The sequence below is a fragment of the Anthonomus grandis genome, chromosome 13, assembly GCF_022605725.1.
Source record: "Anthonomus grandis grandis chromosome 13, icAntGran1.3, whole genome shotgun sequence".
Classification (NCBI taxonomy): domain Eukaryota; kingdom Metazoa; phylum Arthropoda; class Insecta; order Coleoptera; family Curculionidae; genus Anthonomus; species Anthonomus grandis.
Window position 1 is genome coordinate 18,938,462 of NC_065558.1, and position 16,732 is coordinate 18,955,193.

At 33.1% G+C, this 16,732-nt stretch overlaps 1 protein-coding gene and 3 non-coding genes across 6 annotated transcripts in view; 1 reads left to right on the forward strand and 3 right to left on the reverse strand.

Annotated features, from left to right (window-relative positions):
- LOC126744181 (arf-GAP domain and FG repeat-containing protein 1) overlaps nt 1-16,732 on the forward strand; it is a 144,390-nt gene that overhangs the window by 84,021 nt on the left and 43,637 nt on the right. For all 3 annotated transcript variants that reach the window (XM_050451539.1, XM_050451540.1, XM_050451541.1), the window contains exons 3-4: nt 16,021-16,278; nt 16,331-16,416. In XM_050451539.1, the coding sequence (XP_050307496.1) occupies nt 16,021-16,278; nt 16,331-16,416 (344 nt within the window). The remainder of the gene's footprint in view (nt 1-16,020; nt 16,279-16,330; nt 16,417-16,732) is intronic.
- Trnaf-gaa (transfer RNA phenylalanine (anticodon GAA)) lies at nt 5,923-5,995 on the reverse strand. The gene has a single exon. It is a non-coding gene; the product is annotated as a tRNA-Phe (tRNA).
- Trnaf-aaa (transfer RNA phenylalanine (anticodon AAA)) lies at nt 8,630-8,702 on the reverse strand. Its single transcript has one exon. It is a non-coding gene; the product is annotated as a tRNA-Phe (tRNA).
- Trnaf-gaa (transfer RNA phenylalanine (anticodon GAA)) lies at nt 15,884-15,956 on the reverse strand. The gene has a single exon. It is a non-coding gene; the product is annotated as a tRNA-Phe (tRNA).

Genomic DNA, 16,732 nt, shown 5'->3' on the forward strand with positions numbered 1-16,732 from the left:
TGTAGACAAATTATACGTACCAACCAAGCTGGCAGCAACGGTTTAAGGAAGTGATAGTTTTATATATTAACGGTTATTTAAAAAAAATTATGATGACTTATAAATATAGGAACAGTGGAGGCTACGTTTAGGTACTATACCGAGGAACATTTTTTATTTTTACTATGAAGTAATTTAATTTCTCAGACTCAGTTCTCAGACTCAGAATAAATAGGAAATGCTTTAACATCGCGTGGACACTTCCAAAGAATGCCTAGAACGGCGTTTGAGTTATCCTGGAGAGAAGTTAAAATATTGTAAAAGGTATTCTATTAAACATTGCCTAACCTGAGCCGTTTCGTCTCATTAAATATTCTACTAATTTAAAAATGCGATATGAATATTATAAAAAATTACCCTTAGAAATCTGTCTACAGTCTGCTAAATATAATTTAATAATTAGGTGTAATTTTATAAGTATTTTTCGATATTGATGTTGATGGGTCATAAAAAACTGAAAACTTGTTATGTAACTAGTCTAGCCGTACATGCGTATAATATTTGCTTTTTAATAATCTTTTTTTTTGTTTTTAGTAAAGAAATTTGAAAATTGAAATTAGAGCCTGTTTTGAAAAAAATCTTTTTTTTTGGCAGGTTTTGAGATCACCATATTTTAGCTTCACAATTTAAACTATCTATTATTTGTTAAAAAATTGCTTCCCTAGTTTACTTATTTAATTTTTTAAGATTATTTACATACAGGGTGTTTCATTAAGAAATGCACATATTTTAAACGCAAATAGAATTTATACAGGATGATTTAGCAAAAATACCATTTTTTAAATTCACCTATACCAGGGTGGTCCCAGAAGTACCCGGCCTGACCTAGAGATGTCGGTAGTAGTTTGAAAAATATCAGTGTATTAGAAAGTATGCAATCTATAAAGCATATCTTTCAAGTTTGAAGACGCCACGTTGTTTAGTATTTGTTTGGCAGCCATCAATAGTGAACGTTTTCAGTGAAAATTGGTCATCGTTATGTGATACAATACTTTTGTTTGAAAGGCCTCAGCCCAACCAATATAAGCTGAACTGGATTCTACTCTGGGTGAGTCTGCTCCTTCATTAACAACAGTAAAATATTGGGTAGCAGAGTTTAAACCAGGCCGTACGAGCTGCCAAGACGAGCATCGCAGTGGTCAACCAAAAGAGGTGACAACTCCAGAAATTTTAAAGAAAATTTACAAAATGGTACTGGATGATCGTCGACTGAAACTGCGCGAGCTGGCGGACATAGTAGGCATTTCAAAAAGTGCGGTACATCGCATATTAACTGAAAATTTTGACATGAGAAAGCTGTGTGTAAGATGGGTGCCGCGTTTGCTCACACTCGAGCAAAAACAGTGTCGTGAAGATGTTTCAATTGAGTGTTTAGCGAAATTTAATAGCAACAAAGCAGAATTTTTGCGTCGTTTCATAACCATGGATGAAACATGGGCCCATCACTTCACACCTGAGAGAAAAGAACAATCAAAACAATGGACTCAAAAGGGAGAACCGGCTCCAAAGAAGGCGAAAACCGTTTCATCTGCAGGCAAGGTCATGGCGTCGGTTTTTTGGGATGCGCGAGGGATAATTTTCATTGACTATCTTGAAAAAGGTAAAACTATCAACGGCGAGTATTATGCGAATTTAATGAAAGGTTTGAATCAAGCAAAAACGGCCGCATTTGAATAAGAAGAAAGTGTTGTTTCATCAAGACAATGCACCATCTCACAAATCCGTTATTGCAATGGCCAAAATTAAAGAATTAAAGTTTGAATTGCTACCTCATGCACCCTATTCGCCAGATTTAGCCCCCTCAGATTATTTTTTGTTTCCAAACTTAAAAAACTGGCTCAGTGGTCAAAGATTTTCCAACGATGAAGAAGTGATGTCTGCAGTTAATGGCTATTTCGAGGTGCAAGACAGTTCTTAATATTATAAAAAGGGTATCGAACTTATAAAACATCGCTGGGAAAAGTATATAGAGCTGAAAGGAGATTATGTTGAAAAATAAATACATTTTTTTCCAAAATTTTCGTGTTTTCTTTCTTGGGTCGGGTACTTCTGGGACCATCCTCGTAATTTGTGAACTTACCTATTCACCAGAAATGAAAAAGTCAAAATTAATGATGCTGAAATAGTTGCAATTATATTGGAAGAAAAAAATCAAAATTTGATATGAAAAGGATTGAAGAAGAACAAGAACAAGCGAACAAGTACAAACAAATTCCAATTCTTAAAAGGTGCTTCTCTGGATCTCCATACCTTTCTCCCTTTGATATTTGATTGTTACTACTTAAAAACACGATATATGGAACTCGAAGATTATTGAAAACTTGCAAGTTAAATGATAAGGTGAGGTTAAGACTATTTTTATTTGAGTTTGTGCACCTAATATTGTGATTTGGTTACTGTTTTGGATTATAAATGAGGCACGGGGAATTTCATGGGACAGGACAGCAAAATCTACTGGTTTCGAAGAAGCTTTCTTACATAAAAATACCATAAGTGTAGAAGTATTTACTAATATTGAAACAGATTTAAAATAATAGAACATTTAATTAGCTCCAAGTCAAAATTGGTTTTTTAACTCCAATCAGTCCAACGGAGAAGGCACTAGAGCAAGACTAACCAAAGATCTGATTTTGGAACTATTATTACAATAAACTTATTAGAAGAACTCAAATTAAGTAATATTTCCGAGGAAGAGTTAAAAGCAAAGACATATTGAAAGAAATACATGAGACAATAATCCTTAGCTGTTCTCAGCAATCAAGGTCTGAACTTAGGATTACCAAAATTAAAAAGTTGAGGTCAGCTTGGCCTAGCCTAGGTTCATATCTCATATAAGATAGAAGCTAGGTTTTAAGGTGGAACAAGGTTAATAGTTAAAAACATGTTAAACTAGACTACTATAATTTTTTTTTTAATTCTATGCTCTATCAGCACAAAAATCAATTATATTTTCTTCCACACTATTAGAATATGTCCCAAAGTATATACCTACTAAATCTGCTTCTTTATTCCAGTTGTCCATTAATTTTTTTGTTAAAATAATTGACTTCTTCATTTCTTAAAACAGAACTTAGTCATTTCAGCTATGTCCCTTGTTTGTTGTGACTGTATTACATGATATCCATGTTTTTTTTGTTCTTTAGTTTTTCTTTAATTTTTTCCTTGCTGCATACTTGTTTGGGGCTTGTTGTAGATTTTCGATAAAATCGCTATAAATGGCATTGTCATTGATTGAGGTACAGTTCCAATCATCTTTAATTAATGCTAAATTACGAAAAGATTGCGACAATTCTTATGCAGACATTTGATCGGTGGATATACTCACATAGTACCTGCTTTCATGATCAGAGATTTTAGGAAACATTCTAGGAGCTTCAACTAAGTTTTAGTCTGTATAAGGCCCGCTGCTTGTATTGTATCTTTATAATTTCTTCTTACTGGATGATTATGTTAACCAATCAATAGTAATATAATAGCTATACAGGGTGTTAGTAATTAAGTGCGACGAACTTCAGGGGCTGATTCGGCATGGAAAAATAATGACAGTTTGCTATACCTTACTTATAAACTTGTGTCCGGAAATGCTACGTTTTCCGAGATACGGGGTGTTAAAGTTTTTCTTTAAAATTGACCATTTATTTATTGCTCTGAAAGCGGTCAAGATATGCAAATGAAATTTGGAGGGATTTAAGAGGTAGTTATCGCGCATTTTTTGGCATGCAATTAAGAATTTTATGTTCACTATCTCAATTTTTTTTAAGAAAAAAATAGTACGCCACAGATATTTCAAATTAAAAATCATTTTTGAATTCCTCGTTCAATTTGTAACAAAAAACCTCTCTTATTACATTTATCTAATATTAAATACAAAATGTCAACATTCATCTGCGAAATACGAATTGTCAAATTAGCGTTCCTTCACTATTAAACTTTGAGTTATTATTAATAAGTAATTAATTTTTCTTTTATCGAAAAAAATGGAAAATTTTACAAATGCGGAACTGTCAGATATGCATTTTATCTATGGCCGAAGTAATGAAAATGGTCGCATCGATTGTATGCTGATTTGTATCCATGACGTAGAATACCCCGATCACACAATATTTGCTCGTCTTCACCAACGTTTGCGTGAAAATGGTCCGTTTAAGAAGCAAACGGCTGACTGCGGGCGCCCTCGACAAGTACGAACGGTGCAACTAGAAGAAGCAGTTCTAAAGTTAATTGCGGAGTCACCTGAAACAAGTACTCAAAAAATTGCCAACATATTGAATGTAAGCAACTTCACTGTATTTGAAATTCTTAAAGAAAATCATTTGTATCCATTTCATATTCAACGTGTGCAAGCTCTACTACCTAGAGACTTTTTTCCGCATCTATTTTTTTGCCACTGGATTCTTCATCAAATCGCTCAAATTCCTAATTTTTTACATCGAATTTTGTTTACTGACGAGGCTACTTTTGAAAGACATTGCATACGAAATTTCTGTAACAATCACTTATGGGCTGAGGAGAATCCACATGAAATCTTTGAGACTCATTTTCAGCATCAGTTTTCACTAAATGTATGGCTTGGATTAATTGACAATCATTTAATCGGCCCATATTTCCTCCCACGACGCCTAACAGGAGAATCTTACCTTCATTTTCTACAGGAAGAGTTACCTCTTCTTTTTGAAGAAATTCGTCTACAACTGAGGCAACACTTATGGTTCATGCATAATGGTGCACCAGCCCATTTTAGTATCAATGTACGTAATCACTTAGATATAGTATTTCCAAATCGTTGGATAGGTAGGGGAGATACAGAACATTGGCCTGCTCGATCGACAGATTTAAATCCTCTAAATTTTTGCATTTGGGGTTTTCTTAAGTCATTAGTTTATTCCACTCCTGTCGAAAATGTTGATGACCTAATGAATCGAATTATAGCCGGCTGTTAGATCCCTATTTTCAATTCCATATTTAAATATATTTCATTTTTGCAACAGTTTACCACAGACAAATGTGTTGATATTTAGTTTGACCATCGAATCGTTTATATGGTATCTTCATGAATGGTTTAGGGAAAGCAACATTTGCATTGAACATGCACAAGTTTTGAAGTGGCGACCTAACAAAAATATCAGGAATGAGGCACAATTACATGAAGATGTCAAAAAGCATAGAAGGCGATTGATAATAATGTTATCAATAATTTAATTGATTCTATGCTCAGACGTTGTGCAGCCGTAATTGAAAACAATCGTTATTGGACTAAATTTTAATATTTTATGTTTCATAGTTATTATATTAATATTTTTTGCTTTAATTTTATAAAGATACTCTCAAATTTTTCCGTTACTGTAAATTATACATGTTGTGTCTACTATTTGCGTATGAGATAAGAGATGGATACCTTACTATTGCAAATTCGTTCTCCTCCATATCTGTTTTAATATGTGTTTCACTTACATCCACAGCTAATGGTTTCTGGATATGCAACAGTTGTTCCAGCTCGGAAATATACCCCAACAAACCCTATTATGCATAAGGTGAAAACTTTTCTTTGGTATATGTGGCAACGTTTTTTTTAGTTTGTTTTAGCAGTTTAGTTGTTTTTTTAGTGCATATATGTAAACTCTTCCGACATTTTTAAATTTCTCAAAAATTTCAAATTTACAAAATAATCGCATTGTATTTAAAAAGAAACACTTATTGTCTTAAGTACACAATTTGTATTGATGATTCATTTCAATAGCGGTAAATGTCAAGAATATCAATATACGTATCTAAAAACAGTCAGCTGGATTACCATATTTTTAATATTAAATTAAAACAAACAAGTGGAAAAGATAAAGGTCAATGATACCGTTAGAATTTGAATGTTGAAAAAGTAAAAAGTGATGCCGAAACCCGGGATCGAACCAGGGACCTTTAGATCTTCAGTCTAACGCTCTCCCAACTGAGCTATTTCGGCTGATATTAACCAAAAACCAGTAACCACTTATTAGGTTAACGGGTTTGGGTAGCATGGGTAGCAAAACGGCAAGATTAAACATGGCTTTAGACTATATTATACACAACTTATTTTAAATAATTGGTAACTCTTATGAGACTCACTATTGGAATATACTAATCGAAGGTGATAGTTTAGGAATCGGCCTAATCAACTTTTGATAAAAAGCAAATTTTGTCACAACAAAAGGATGACGACCTCGTGACTAAGCTTTAAGATACCTACGTAATTCATTAGCAAGTTTTTAGATGTTGTTATATGAAAAAATTTTTGGTATATTAACGTCTTTATTTTTATTATGAAGAGTGTTAAAATATTTCATTAGTGGTATGTAGAAGATGTTTGTTTTTTTTTAATCAGGTATGCGCTTTTTGATATTTAAGAAAATTGCACAAAATCCTCTCATGTTTTATTACTATTTGTTCCTGATAAGATATTGAACAAATGTATATAGAAATTGTGGGAGTATGATAAACATTTAAGATAAATTGTTGTTTCTTGATATGTCGAACTATAATTATTGCATCCTGAAACACTGTTACATACAGTTTGATGCACTAGGGGCAAATGTATTAAAAGACAATTAATTCAAATTTATTTGGAAAATATTGAAATTAAACACATTTGAATTCATTTTGGAAACACTGCTATCATTAATTTATTAAAAACGCAAAAATTCATTGTAGTGTACCGGGGCATTAATATGTAAAATCCGAAATAACAAAATTTTACGAAAAATTAATAAAAAAAAAAGAAAAAGCCCTTGTCAATAGAGTGACCACGCCTGCTGTGCCTTTTCCACATATCCCAAATGTGCTCGATAGGATTTAGGTCGGGGGATTGCGCAGGCCAAGGCAATACCTGAATTTTGTGCTTCTTCAAAAAGTTTTTAGGGATTCTTGGATAGGCATTGCATTGTATGAGTACAAAATTCTGTAGCTGTGAATGCATAATCGGATTCCAGAGTTAACTAACCGTTGATTCATCGGTAAAAAGAATGCAATGCGATTCACGCTCTTGCCAAATCTGATGTTCTTGCCAAATCTGAGCCCACCCTAATCTCCTTGCGCGATTTCCACGGGATAATACTGGAACTGTAACAGGACGTCTGACGTACAGATTATTTGCTGTAGATGTAGATGTAACCCATTATTGTTTGAGCAATGACACTATGCCATGAACATTTTGAAGCTTACTTTTTAGCTGGTTAGCAGTAAATGGAAGTTTTGTAGTGCCCGAAGGCAAATAAACCTATAATGTATAAGTTCTATGGCCTTGTTGGACTAGTATGTCTTTCTCTTACAACACCAGTCTGTTCAAATCTCTGCAACAATTTTCCTATTGACAAAGTCGGTTTAGTTGTTGGGCCTCTAGCAGAGAACATGCATAGATATATGATAGTAGGCATAGTGTCCCATTATACCCAACTCCTCATGTTACTAAGTCGCACATGTTTAAAGGTTTTTCTATATATTACAACGAAAAAAAAATTATAGAATCATAAAAACTACTCACTCTTTAATCTTCTTGTTAACTCCAAGAAATTTCGAAAGTATCGTAACTATGCTTTTTAGAACTGTCATCTGTCACTCATCCCAATAACAACATTAATATAGTTTCCGCTACCGATAATCTATCTTGCGGTTTATTTGTTAAGATCCACCGAAATATGCTTCTAGCGGTCATCAAAGGTGCCGCTTGGGCAATCTTTCAGCGGCACATTTGACAAATAAATCTGCATATCTATGATATTTTAAATATTTAATGTTGTCAACAATGTCGGATATGAATAGAATGGAAAGAAGTTGAGCAGGAATAGAGCTCTGTGGGATACCCCTCCGCACAATCCTCCAATCCGACCTTAAATCCCGGCCAACCTCCAGTGCTCTAACTGACTGTTGCCTATCGCAAAGGTAACTGTAGTGATCTAGTTTAGCTATTAAAAGATCCTGATTTAATGTGTCAAACGCCTTTGTGATTGTCAATCCTAATTCATAAAAAGCATACGCAAAATAGAATATTGGTAACTTTAAAAATCACTACTTGCTAAATTTAGATAAAGGTTATTTCTAGCGAATAGAACCGTCATTCGCCAGATGGTGTTGCTTGCCTTGAAATACATTTAGGCAGGTATCCTGTTTGCTTTATCCTTTGTGCTATCCTTGCATAGAACTTTTATTGAATTTTTAATAAATTTTATATTTAATATATGTAGGTGCTAATATGCTACATAAATTATTTATTAGAACAGACCAAGGTGAAAACTTAGATAAGGTTTAAACCCAGATATGACTACTGCTGCTGATGACTGATGTCTACTACTGACGCTGACGTGCATACTATTATTTGGTCGTTCGTTTTTTGATTAGATGAGAAGAGCGCACATAATATTTTTTCAGTATTGATTCCTATTTGAAGTTTCTTTTCATTAAAATAATTTTTGGTACGGCTTAAAATCTTATCTACAACATTATTAATTGTTCTGTCATACGACTGTAATGTTATTTAAAAGATAAGAGGACAATCAAGTTATAAGTATAATATTACACTTAATTGTATCATTACAGTTTGAGTTTTTTAAAATGTAAAAAGTTGTGCCGAAACCCGGGATCGAACCAGGGACCTTTAGATCTTTAGTCTAACGCTCTCCCAACTGAGCTATTTCGGCTCATATCGACCAGTAACCACTTATTAAGTTAACGGGTCTGTTTATTAAAATGAGAAAGATGACATATTAACTATATTTATTAGTATTCATATGTGACCTTATGCCGGGTGATACGAAATAACCCAACAACACCCTTTTCTTTCAGCAGATATATTTATTATTAGTAGGATTATTTCTCCAATTTTAAGCACTTCATTCGATTCCCTCTTACAAAGCAGTCACTTTCCATATAACGATATAGGTAAATCTTAAAAGCTGCGACACGATAAATAAATATAACCCATAAATTCACATTAAACTATAGGTTTTTAACTCTTGAATACTTTCCTACATCCCTTTTGGATGAAATATTTATTTCATGAGCACTTTTGAAAATCCACTAAGTATACAAACTGGTAAAAAGTAAAAAAGTTACTCTGTCGAGACTCGTTGTTACAGAGAAGTTAGTCCGGGAGTTTTCTTTACTCCCTTTACCCAAAGACCCAAGAGGGGTTTTCTCTCTTTCTCTTTGTCTTTACACCTCTAGTGCACTGAGAAAAAAAAGGCTGCCATAACTAAAAACTTAGTAATAGTAGCCCGAAAGTGTGGATAGCATAGAGGACAGGTCAACAAATTAGTTATAAGAGCAGGTATAAAATAGTACGAGGAACAGGACGTTTCTATTGTTACGGCAACTAAAACTCTGGTATAGCTTTTTTAGAACTTCTCCTATGGTTTAGGTAACTAAATTTTTTGATTATTTAAAATAAAGAACATTGTTGCAGTATCTACAAATTTTATTAAAAATTTTAAGTTTCTTATTAATAGAACTAAGTGTTTAAGATATCATAAAGCAAAAAGTGGTTACACAGACTGTAGTTCTTCTTCAGTGAAACCAGTAAATTCAATTTTCACAACTAGCTTTTCTGGTTTATTTTAATCTTATTCTTTGCATCAGCAACCAATAATTTTTGTTATGACAACTAATAACTTTTGTATGACGACCAATAATTTTGGTCACAATAACCAATAAATTTGTGTCATGATAACGAACTGGTTTTATTATAACAAAACAATTTTAGTCAAAAAAATAGGTTTTGTCATGATAACCAATTATTTTTTTTTGTGACAAATTATAATTTTAGTAATGCCAACTAATAATCTTCGTTGAAGTACAGTGCAAATTACGAGCCAAGCAAATATATTTAAGCCTTTGTAAATATTTTGTGCACTTCATGATGAACAGATTTAAGTCCACAAATTCGTGAGCGTCTTTCCTCCATATCATGCAGGGCACAAAATGTATGCACACGTTTGAAGGCATTTTGCTTGCCTAGTTTAGACTCGTCTTAAACCAAAATACTATATTTTTACAATCATATCATAACAACAAGTATTAATCGTTATACAAAAAAAATAAATGGAAAAGTACTGGACTAAAATGATTATTAAAAAAACATTTATTCGAATATTAAATACACAAAATGGTATTTTAACAAAAAATCAATAAAAAAAAACATTTACGAAGAAAAAACCAATATTTCGCCTACTAAATTTAAATATAAATAAAATCCTATTTAACTAAAAAGTAACTAAAAACATAGGTAACACTTCACTCCTGCCTCCTCCTCTCTGTTGAGATGCCAATCGCCGGTCACCCTACAATCTACATAAACACTATTTAAAAATGAAATGCTATAAAAGTAATGCTATATTTGAAAAATCAGAGGTAATGCTATATTTGAATAATCACTTACCTCCAAACGCATCTAAATAAGTTTCTAGGCACCAACTTATTAGCTGGACTTTGTAACTATTATTGTCCATTTCAGTAAAGGTGATTTCTTATATTCACTATAAATGAAGGGTAAACGTATATGCACAGAATGAGATCATATAGGGTGACAAACGACCGCATCAAATAGCATTAGAGACTAATGATGTAATGACCATGATGAGACTGAAGAAAGTGATCCGACAAACTGAGGATTCTGTAAACTTCGGGGCCGAGGCACTATACATACGTGCAATAAGTTTTATTTCCTTAAATCTTGGGTCCGAAAGGTTCCGAAGGATGAACTAACAAACATTAGTTGTTTGAACCAGGTTGTCACAACTGAATTTGTAGTAATTTTTTGGTTGTTTTTTATTGAACGTTCTTGGAAAATAATGAAAAATCGTTTCCACAAATAAATTAGTAGTAAGATAAGTTATTACAAAAAATAGTCGTTGGAGCTGATAAAGTTAGTTGTAGTAGCTTGCAAGGTCCAACTAATTTAAAATAACTGGAACAATAGAGACATAAAAATTGAAGCAACAAATTGTATAGTAATAGCAACTAAAAAATGTCCACTAACATGTTTAGCTAACCTGTTTTTCTCAGTGTGACTAAGTTCTCGTCCATAACCCCTAATACCTCAATATAGGGGTCGCTCTCTTTACACTCTTAAACCTAGTGAAGGTTCAAACATGTCCTTAAATTCTGACCCAGTCCAAAACCTAACTAAGCCAAAACCTATCCTTACAAATATAAATGTTTCTAGTTACGACTTACAAGATGTGAGTGAAGTTAGATTAAATGTAAGCAAGGACAGCAGAATAGCTTATATTTTACAACTGCCATACCATCAAATTGTTCTATTTTCCAATCTTTGGACCTAATAAATGGAAATATTGCATTTGTGTTCAACTTGTGTGTACAACTTTGTTTTATTGGGCAAACTGCAACTTTTCGACGCTGTTTTTAATATGTGGCTTTTTAACAAAATTACTTTTTGAACAGAGTATTCGATAACAAACAGATTTGTTCACATTAATTGTAGGTCAATGTAATCTTTTATTTTTGTCTAATTCTAATTTTTACTTATTTTATTCTTTTTTGTCTCTAGACCTTTAAAAACGGGAACTAACTAATTGGGTAAAATGTATGGAATTCACTATTTTGGTAATACATTGTTTGCCAGGTCTAACCTATATTTCGTATTATCGTGTGGGGTTGTGTGGGTTCTCGTTTCGCCTGCTTCTAGTGTTCTTTTGTATGATCGTTGCTGCCCTACTACAGTCTGACATACTAGGTTTGGTTTGTTCTCACAGCAGTAAGAAATAAGTTTTTGACAAATAAACATGCGCAATAGAGTAAAATGCATGCGTTAGCATAGAAACTTCTCGGTTTCAACTCAAAAATTTGATGTTTTTACACAAATTTCTGGTGGTCAGCTGATAGTCAGACTTGTTTTCGGATTTATTTCAAGCAAATTATCAGATAATTCGTGAGGCCAGTCAACGCCAATCTTCTGAATATGAACATAACCTTTAAATTGTTGTTTGTGTTTTGTCGTTTAGTATAATCGCTCATATTCGTTTTGAAATTGTATTTTAAATTGTTGGAATAGTCTAAAAAAAATGCACATTAAGGAAATGAGTGACTGAATCGTCGGAAGAATCTGAATTATCATAATTTTCTGATTCCGGCACAGACTTAGATCCTTATACGTTCTTCAAGATTGTGTCTAAAACTATTTAGATGATACTTTGTCCCAATTTAATAGAATAAAATTTCTTGACCATTTTAGTAGTAAGCCCTGAAGTAGCAATCAATATTTCTGGGCGATTTGAAGCTAGGGAATACTATCAACAGTATAAACCAGTAGTCAGTACTCATTTTACAGAATTTTAAACTCTGTTAATACACCTATTTTAAGTTTTATTTATTTTCCAATTTCCCACTGGCACAAAAAGGGGGATTATTTTTCTTGCTCTTCTTCTTTTAAATTGGACTCCAGTCAATCCGTGTTTAATGGGCGCACAGGCGGTTTCAAATCGATCCGAAGTTGTAATATTTTACGCATGCGCATCAAGAATGGTTTGGAAACAGTTTCAAACTTTTTAGAAACTTGCAGTGAGAATAAACCTACTGACATACTGTGGTTGGGATTGGGTGGGTGTTTTCTTTTTAAAGCATCCTCAGACTTTGTTCTAGTTTAAAGAATTTTTCACCCATGTTACGCGTAGGCTTAGCATGGAATAACGGTTTGTAAAATCGAGAGTCCTCTTTATCGACAAAGATAATATTTTTTTATTGTGACAAACAAATACCTACTATATTTGGGGAAGAAGCCAGGCATCAGTTCTCTCCCAAACACGGGGTGTTAATTAAGTTTATGTATTAATGGTAAGTTATAACATGGTCACAATTGAGATAAGGGCCAGACGCAGAGGAAAAATTTGTATGAAGAGGAGATTAAATGTTTGTTGATAATATGCCAATGATTACGAATAATTTTTTTCTTCCTAATCAGGATACCAGATAAAAGGAGATAATATACATGGAGATTTCGTAAACGGTAAGAGATATAGTTTCGGTTAAATAGGGAAAAGTTGTGCTGTTCCAGGCCCGATCAGATGCGATATTAAGATCCACGATATCTACAGGGATTTTCAAAATATCGGGCTTAATCTAAAAATTAGGTTTTTAGAAAACCTGCAATATCGTCGTCATCTTGAATCCGATTTTAATAAAATTTGGTAGTTTTAGGTTATCTACTATGAACAATAAATTGACGATAACGATATTTTTTCTAGGCATCTTACATTTTTTGCAACCATAATTTACTTTGTTATTTCTTATGGACACCATATTGGATTCATTCGTCATTAAATAGCTCGTAAAAGACCTTTTCAACCATGTATAACAACCCTGTCTTTTTTTACTTAATTGCCTGTGAAAACAAATGGTGCTAATCAATTATATTGTGTTTTTGTATTCAAACAAGAAAGTCATTTAATTAATATGAAAATAAAATTTAAAAAACTTGAAAGATCAATAATTTCTAACTTTAACAACGATAAATGAAATTAAACAAATAACAATGAACACTTAACCAAAATAAAATTAATTAATAAAGTGTTCATTAATAAAAAGACCTCAATTTTTGTTAATACTCAATCATAGCCAAACAAGCATTTTTGACAATTTGTCGTGGCATTTCTTGTCGAACGGCTGCTTCAAGTTCTTGCACTATAGTATGATTAGTGTAATGCACTTCTTTTAGGCACCCCCATACATACAAATCAAGGGGCGTCAAATCAGGTAAGCGCGCAGGCCACGCAATAGGACATTGTTTTCCTATCCAATTATTTCCATATTGTTCATTTAGTTAATTAGAAATTGCAGAATTGTGCGCCATCTTGTTGCAACCACATGTTGGTTATGTCAGGAAGAGGCAACTCTTCTAAACTGGGATCTACGTAATTTTCAAGAATTTCTTAATATCTTGGTTCTGTTAGGTTGTCAAAATATTAAATAAAACATGTCTAATTAAAATATCTATCCAAATATTAAAAACCCATCTTGTTTGATGGTGAACTTTGCGGTCTCTAAATGGATGTTCATTTGCCCAATAAATATTATTATGTCTATTAAAGACACCACAATTTGTAAACTTGCTTTCGTCCGACCGCAGCACTTTTAAAGGAAATCTAGGAGATTCCTGGCATTTTTTGAGGAACCAGTTGCAAAATACTGACCGTCTGTCTAAGTTTCCTTTTCGAAGTCTCTGACTAATTTGCTCATGATATGGGCGGTATTTAAACTTTTTGCGAACTCGTTGGGCGGTAGTTTTAGACACTTCTACATTAGCTTCGATTTGCCGAAGCGATATGCGCGGATTTTCTATGGCATTTTGCAGTACTACATTTTCGTTGCTGTTTCTGTTTCTGTTGGGCTTGTTAAATGAACCATACTTAACTATAAATTATCTCGCAATCTACTGAAGTCACTAAACCTGGTTGTCGTCTTTCTAAAAAGCGCTCATTGTGCATTTTCCTCGCTTGTTCAGCATTTCTTCGGCACAATATGAAGCAATCTGAAACAATATGAAGCAATCTACCTGTTCTCTATATGTAAATCTCTCCATCTTAAACTTACATGGTTAAAAAAGGTTTTTTTACATGCTATTTAATGACGTATAAATCCAATATGGCGTCCATAAGGTAAAAACAAAGTTGACTATAGTTGCAAAAAATCTAAAATGCCTAGAAAAATATCGTTAACGTCAATCGTTAGTCATAGTAGATAACCCAAAACTACCAAATTTTATTAAAATCGGAGTCAAGATGACGACGATATTGCAGGTTTTCTAAAAACCTAATTTTTAGAGTTAGCCCGATATTTTGGAAACCCCTGTACATATCGTGGATCTTAATATCGCATCTGATTGGGCTTGGAACAGCACAACTTTTTCCCCATTTAAGCAAAACTATATCTCTTACCGTTTACGAAATCCCCATGTATATCATTTTACCTGGAACAGCCTGTATATTAGTTATTCAAATCAATTTGATGATTTCACATTTTAAAAAATCTTTTCAACCCTTTAATCTCAATGTCATAATTTACCTTGAGAAAAGCAATGCGCATGATTTTCTGCGTATTTTGCTTTTTAGATAGAAATATTTTGCTGATGGCCACAGTTTCCTCCCTATCCCTACGGATGCTCCTCCACCGATTGGGATATACGGTGAGAAGCAAAAGGTCTTATTTTGTAACTAAAATTTCATTAAAAATTATTACTGGGAATAAGGTTTATTGTCCTTAATCCACCGTAGAGAGCGTAGTTATGGAGAAAAGGCATTTTTTGGAAAAGTTACGAAAAAAGTATATTTATTATGCCATCAACATTATGTACTAAACTTTTAAAACGAAGCAATCATGAAATACCTAATGTGAAATCTGAAATGCTGTATTGCTAGCCCTAGCCGTCACTTTTAGCATTAGAACTTCATTTTCAGCTTTAAGTTCGGTGAAAGTAAAAAAACTACAATATTTGAAAATAGATCTATGTTAAACTATCTATATCTTAGAAGCAATTCAGAAATGTAATCCATTTTTCTCAGAGACCTCTTAATAGTAAAAAATTCAGAGATTGGAGGGACACAAAGCCAAGGGTCTCAAAAAAAAAGGGAAGAAAGGAAAAAAACATAATCTGAGACCATTGACTTTGTGTCCCTCCAATCTCTGAATTTTTGGAAACAATTATTCAAAGATATATGAAAAACATTAACGAAATTACAGTAATTCATTAAAAACTTCAAACTTGAAACTTTATGGGTGCTGAATTTATTATGGAAATTAAAATAATTTTATTATTAAAAAACCTCTACATACTTGAAAAAAAAATATAACAGAAAAAATAAAAAAGTATTGCCGAAACCCGGGATCGAACCAGGGACCTTTAGATCTTCAGTCTAACGCTCTCCCAACTGAGCTATTTCGGCGATGCGTACATTCAGCTTAGTGACATTGATTTCATTCGAGTGTTAATAATTTTTCCTTTTTCAGATACTACTTAGAAAACAAGTCAGCCATGACAAAACCAGAGGTGCCAAACACCCGACCTTGGATCTCGACTCCCTCGAACGGCAATAGTCCCAAATTAAATGGAATGCGAAACGGCGTTTTGAAAACCAACTCGAACAACAATATTACAAACGGTACCAGCAGAAGTCGACCGGAGGTGAAAAACCCCCACCAGAATGGCGTTAAGAATAATAATTTAGGGAATTTCGCTGTAGATTTTGATAAGGCCGATATTTTTAGGTAAGTTTAATGGCAAGAATATTGTGAAGATTTTAAAGCAATTTTTTTGCAGTAACATCTCAACATCTAGTAATAGTTCATCACAAAGCTTCGCCGATTTTGAACATAATCAAGTTTATAATGCCAGTAATAGTAATGGTAAGTTTTTTTATTGATTAAAGCAAGTACCCACTTTTTCTATTTATAATTTTCATTTATTTTTTGGGAACCCTGATGCGATTTAGGTCAAAATAGGGTTTATCGGCCATTTATTTCTTTCATATTTGGATAATTTACTTTTTGCACTATATGACATTGATGCGATTCAGTTAATCGGTTGCCATGTATGTATGTGAATACACAACTGTAACGAAGTTACAAGATTTTGTCTTTATTTCATATAGTAATAAGGGTAAGCCCAGGCAGTCTTTTATAAGACAACGTAGATAATTTTGCTCCGTTAAAATTTTAACCT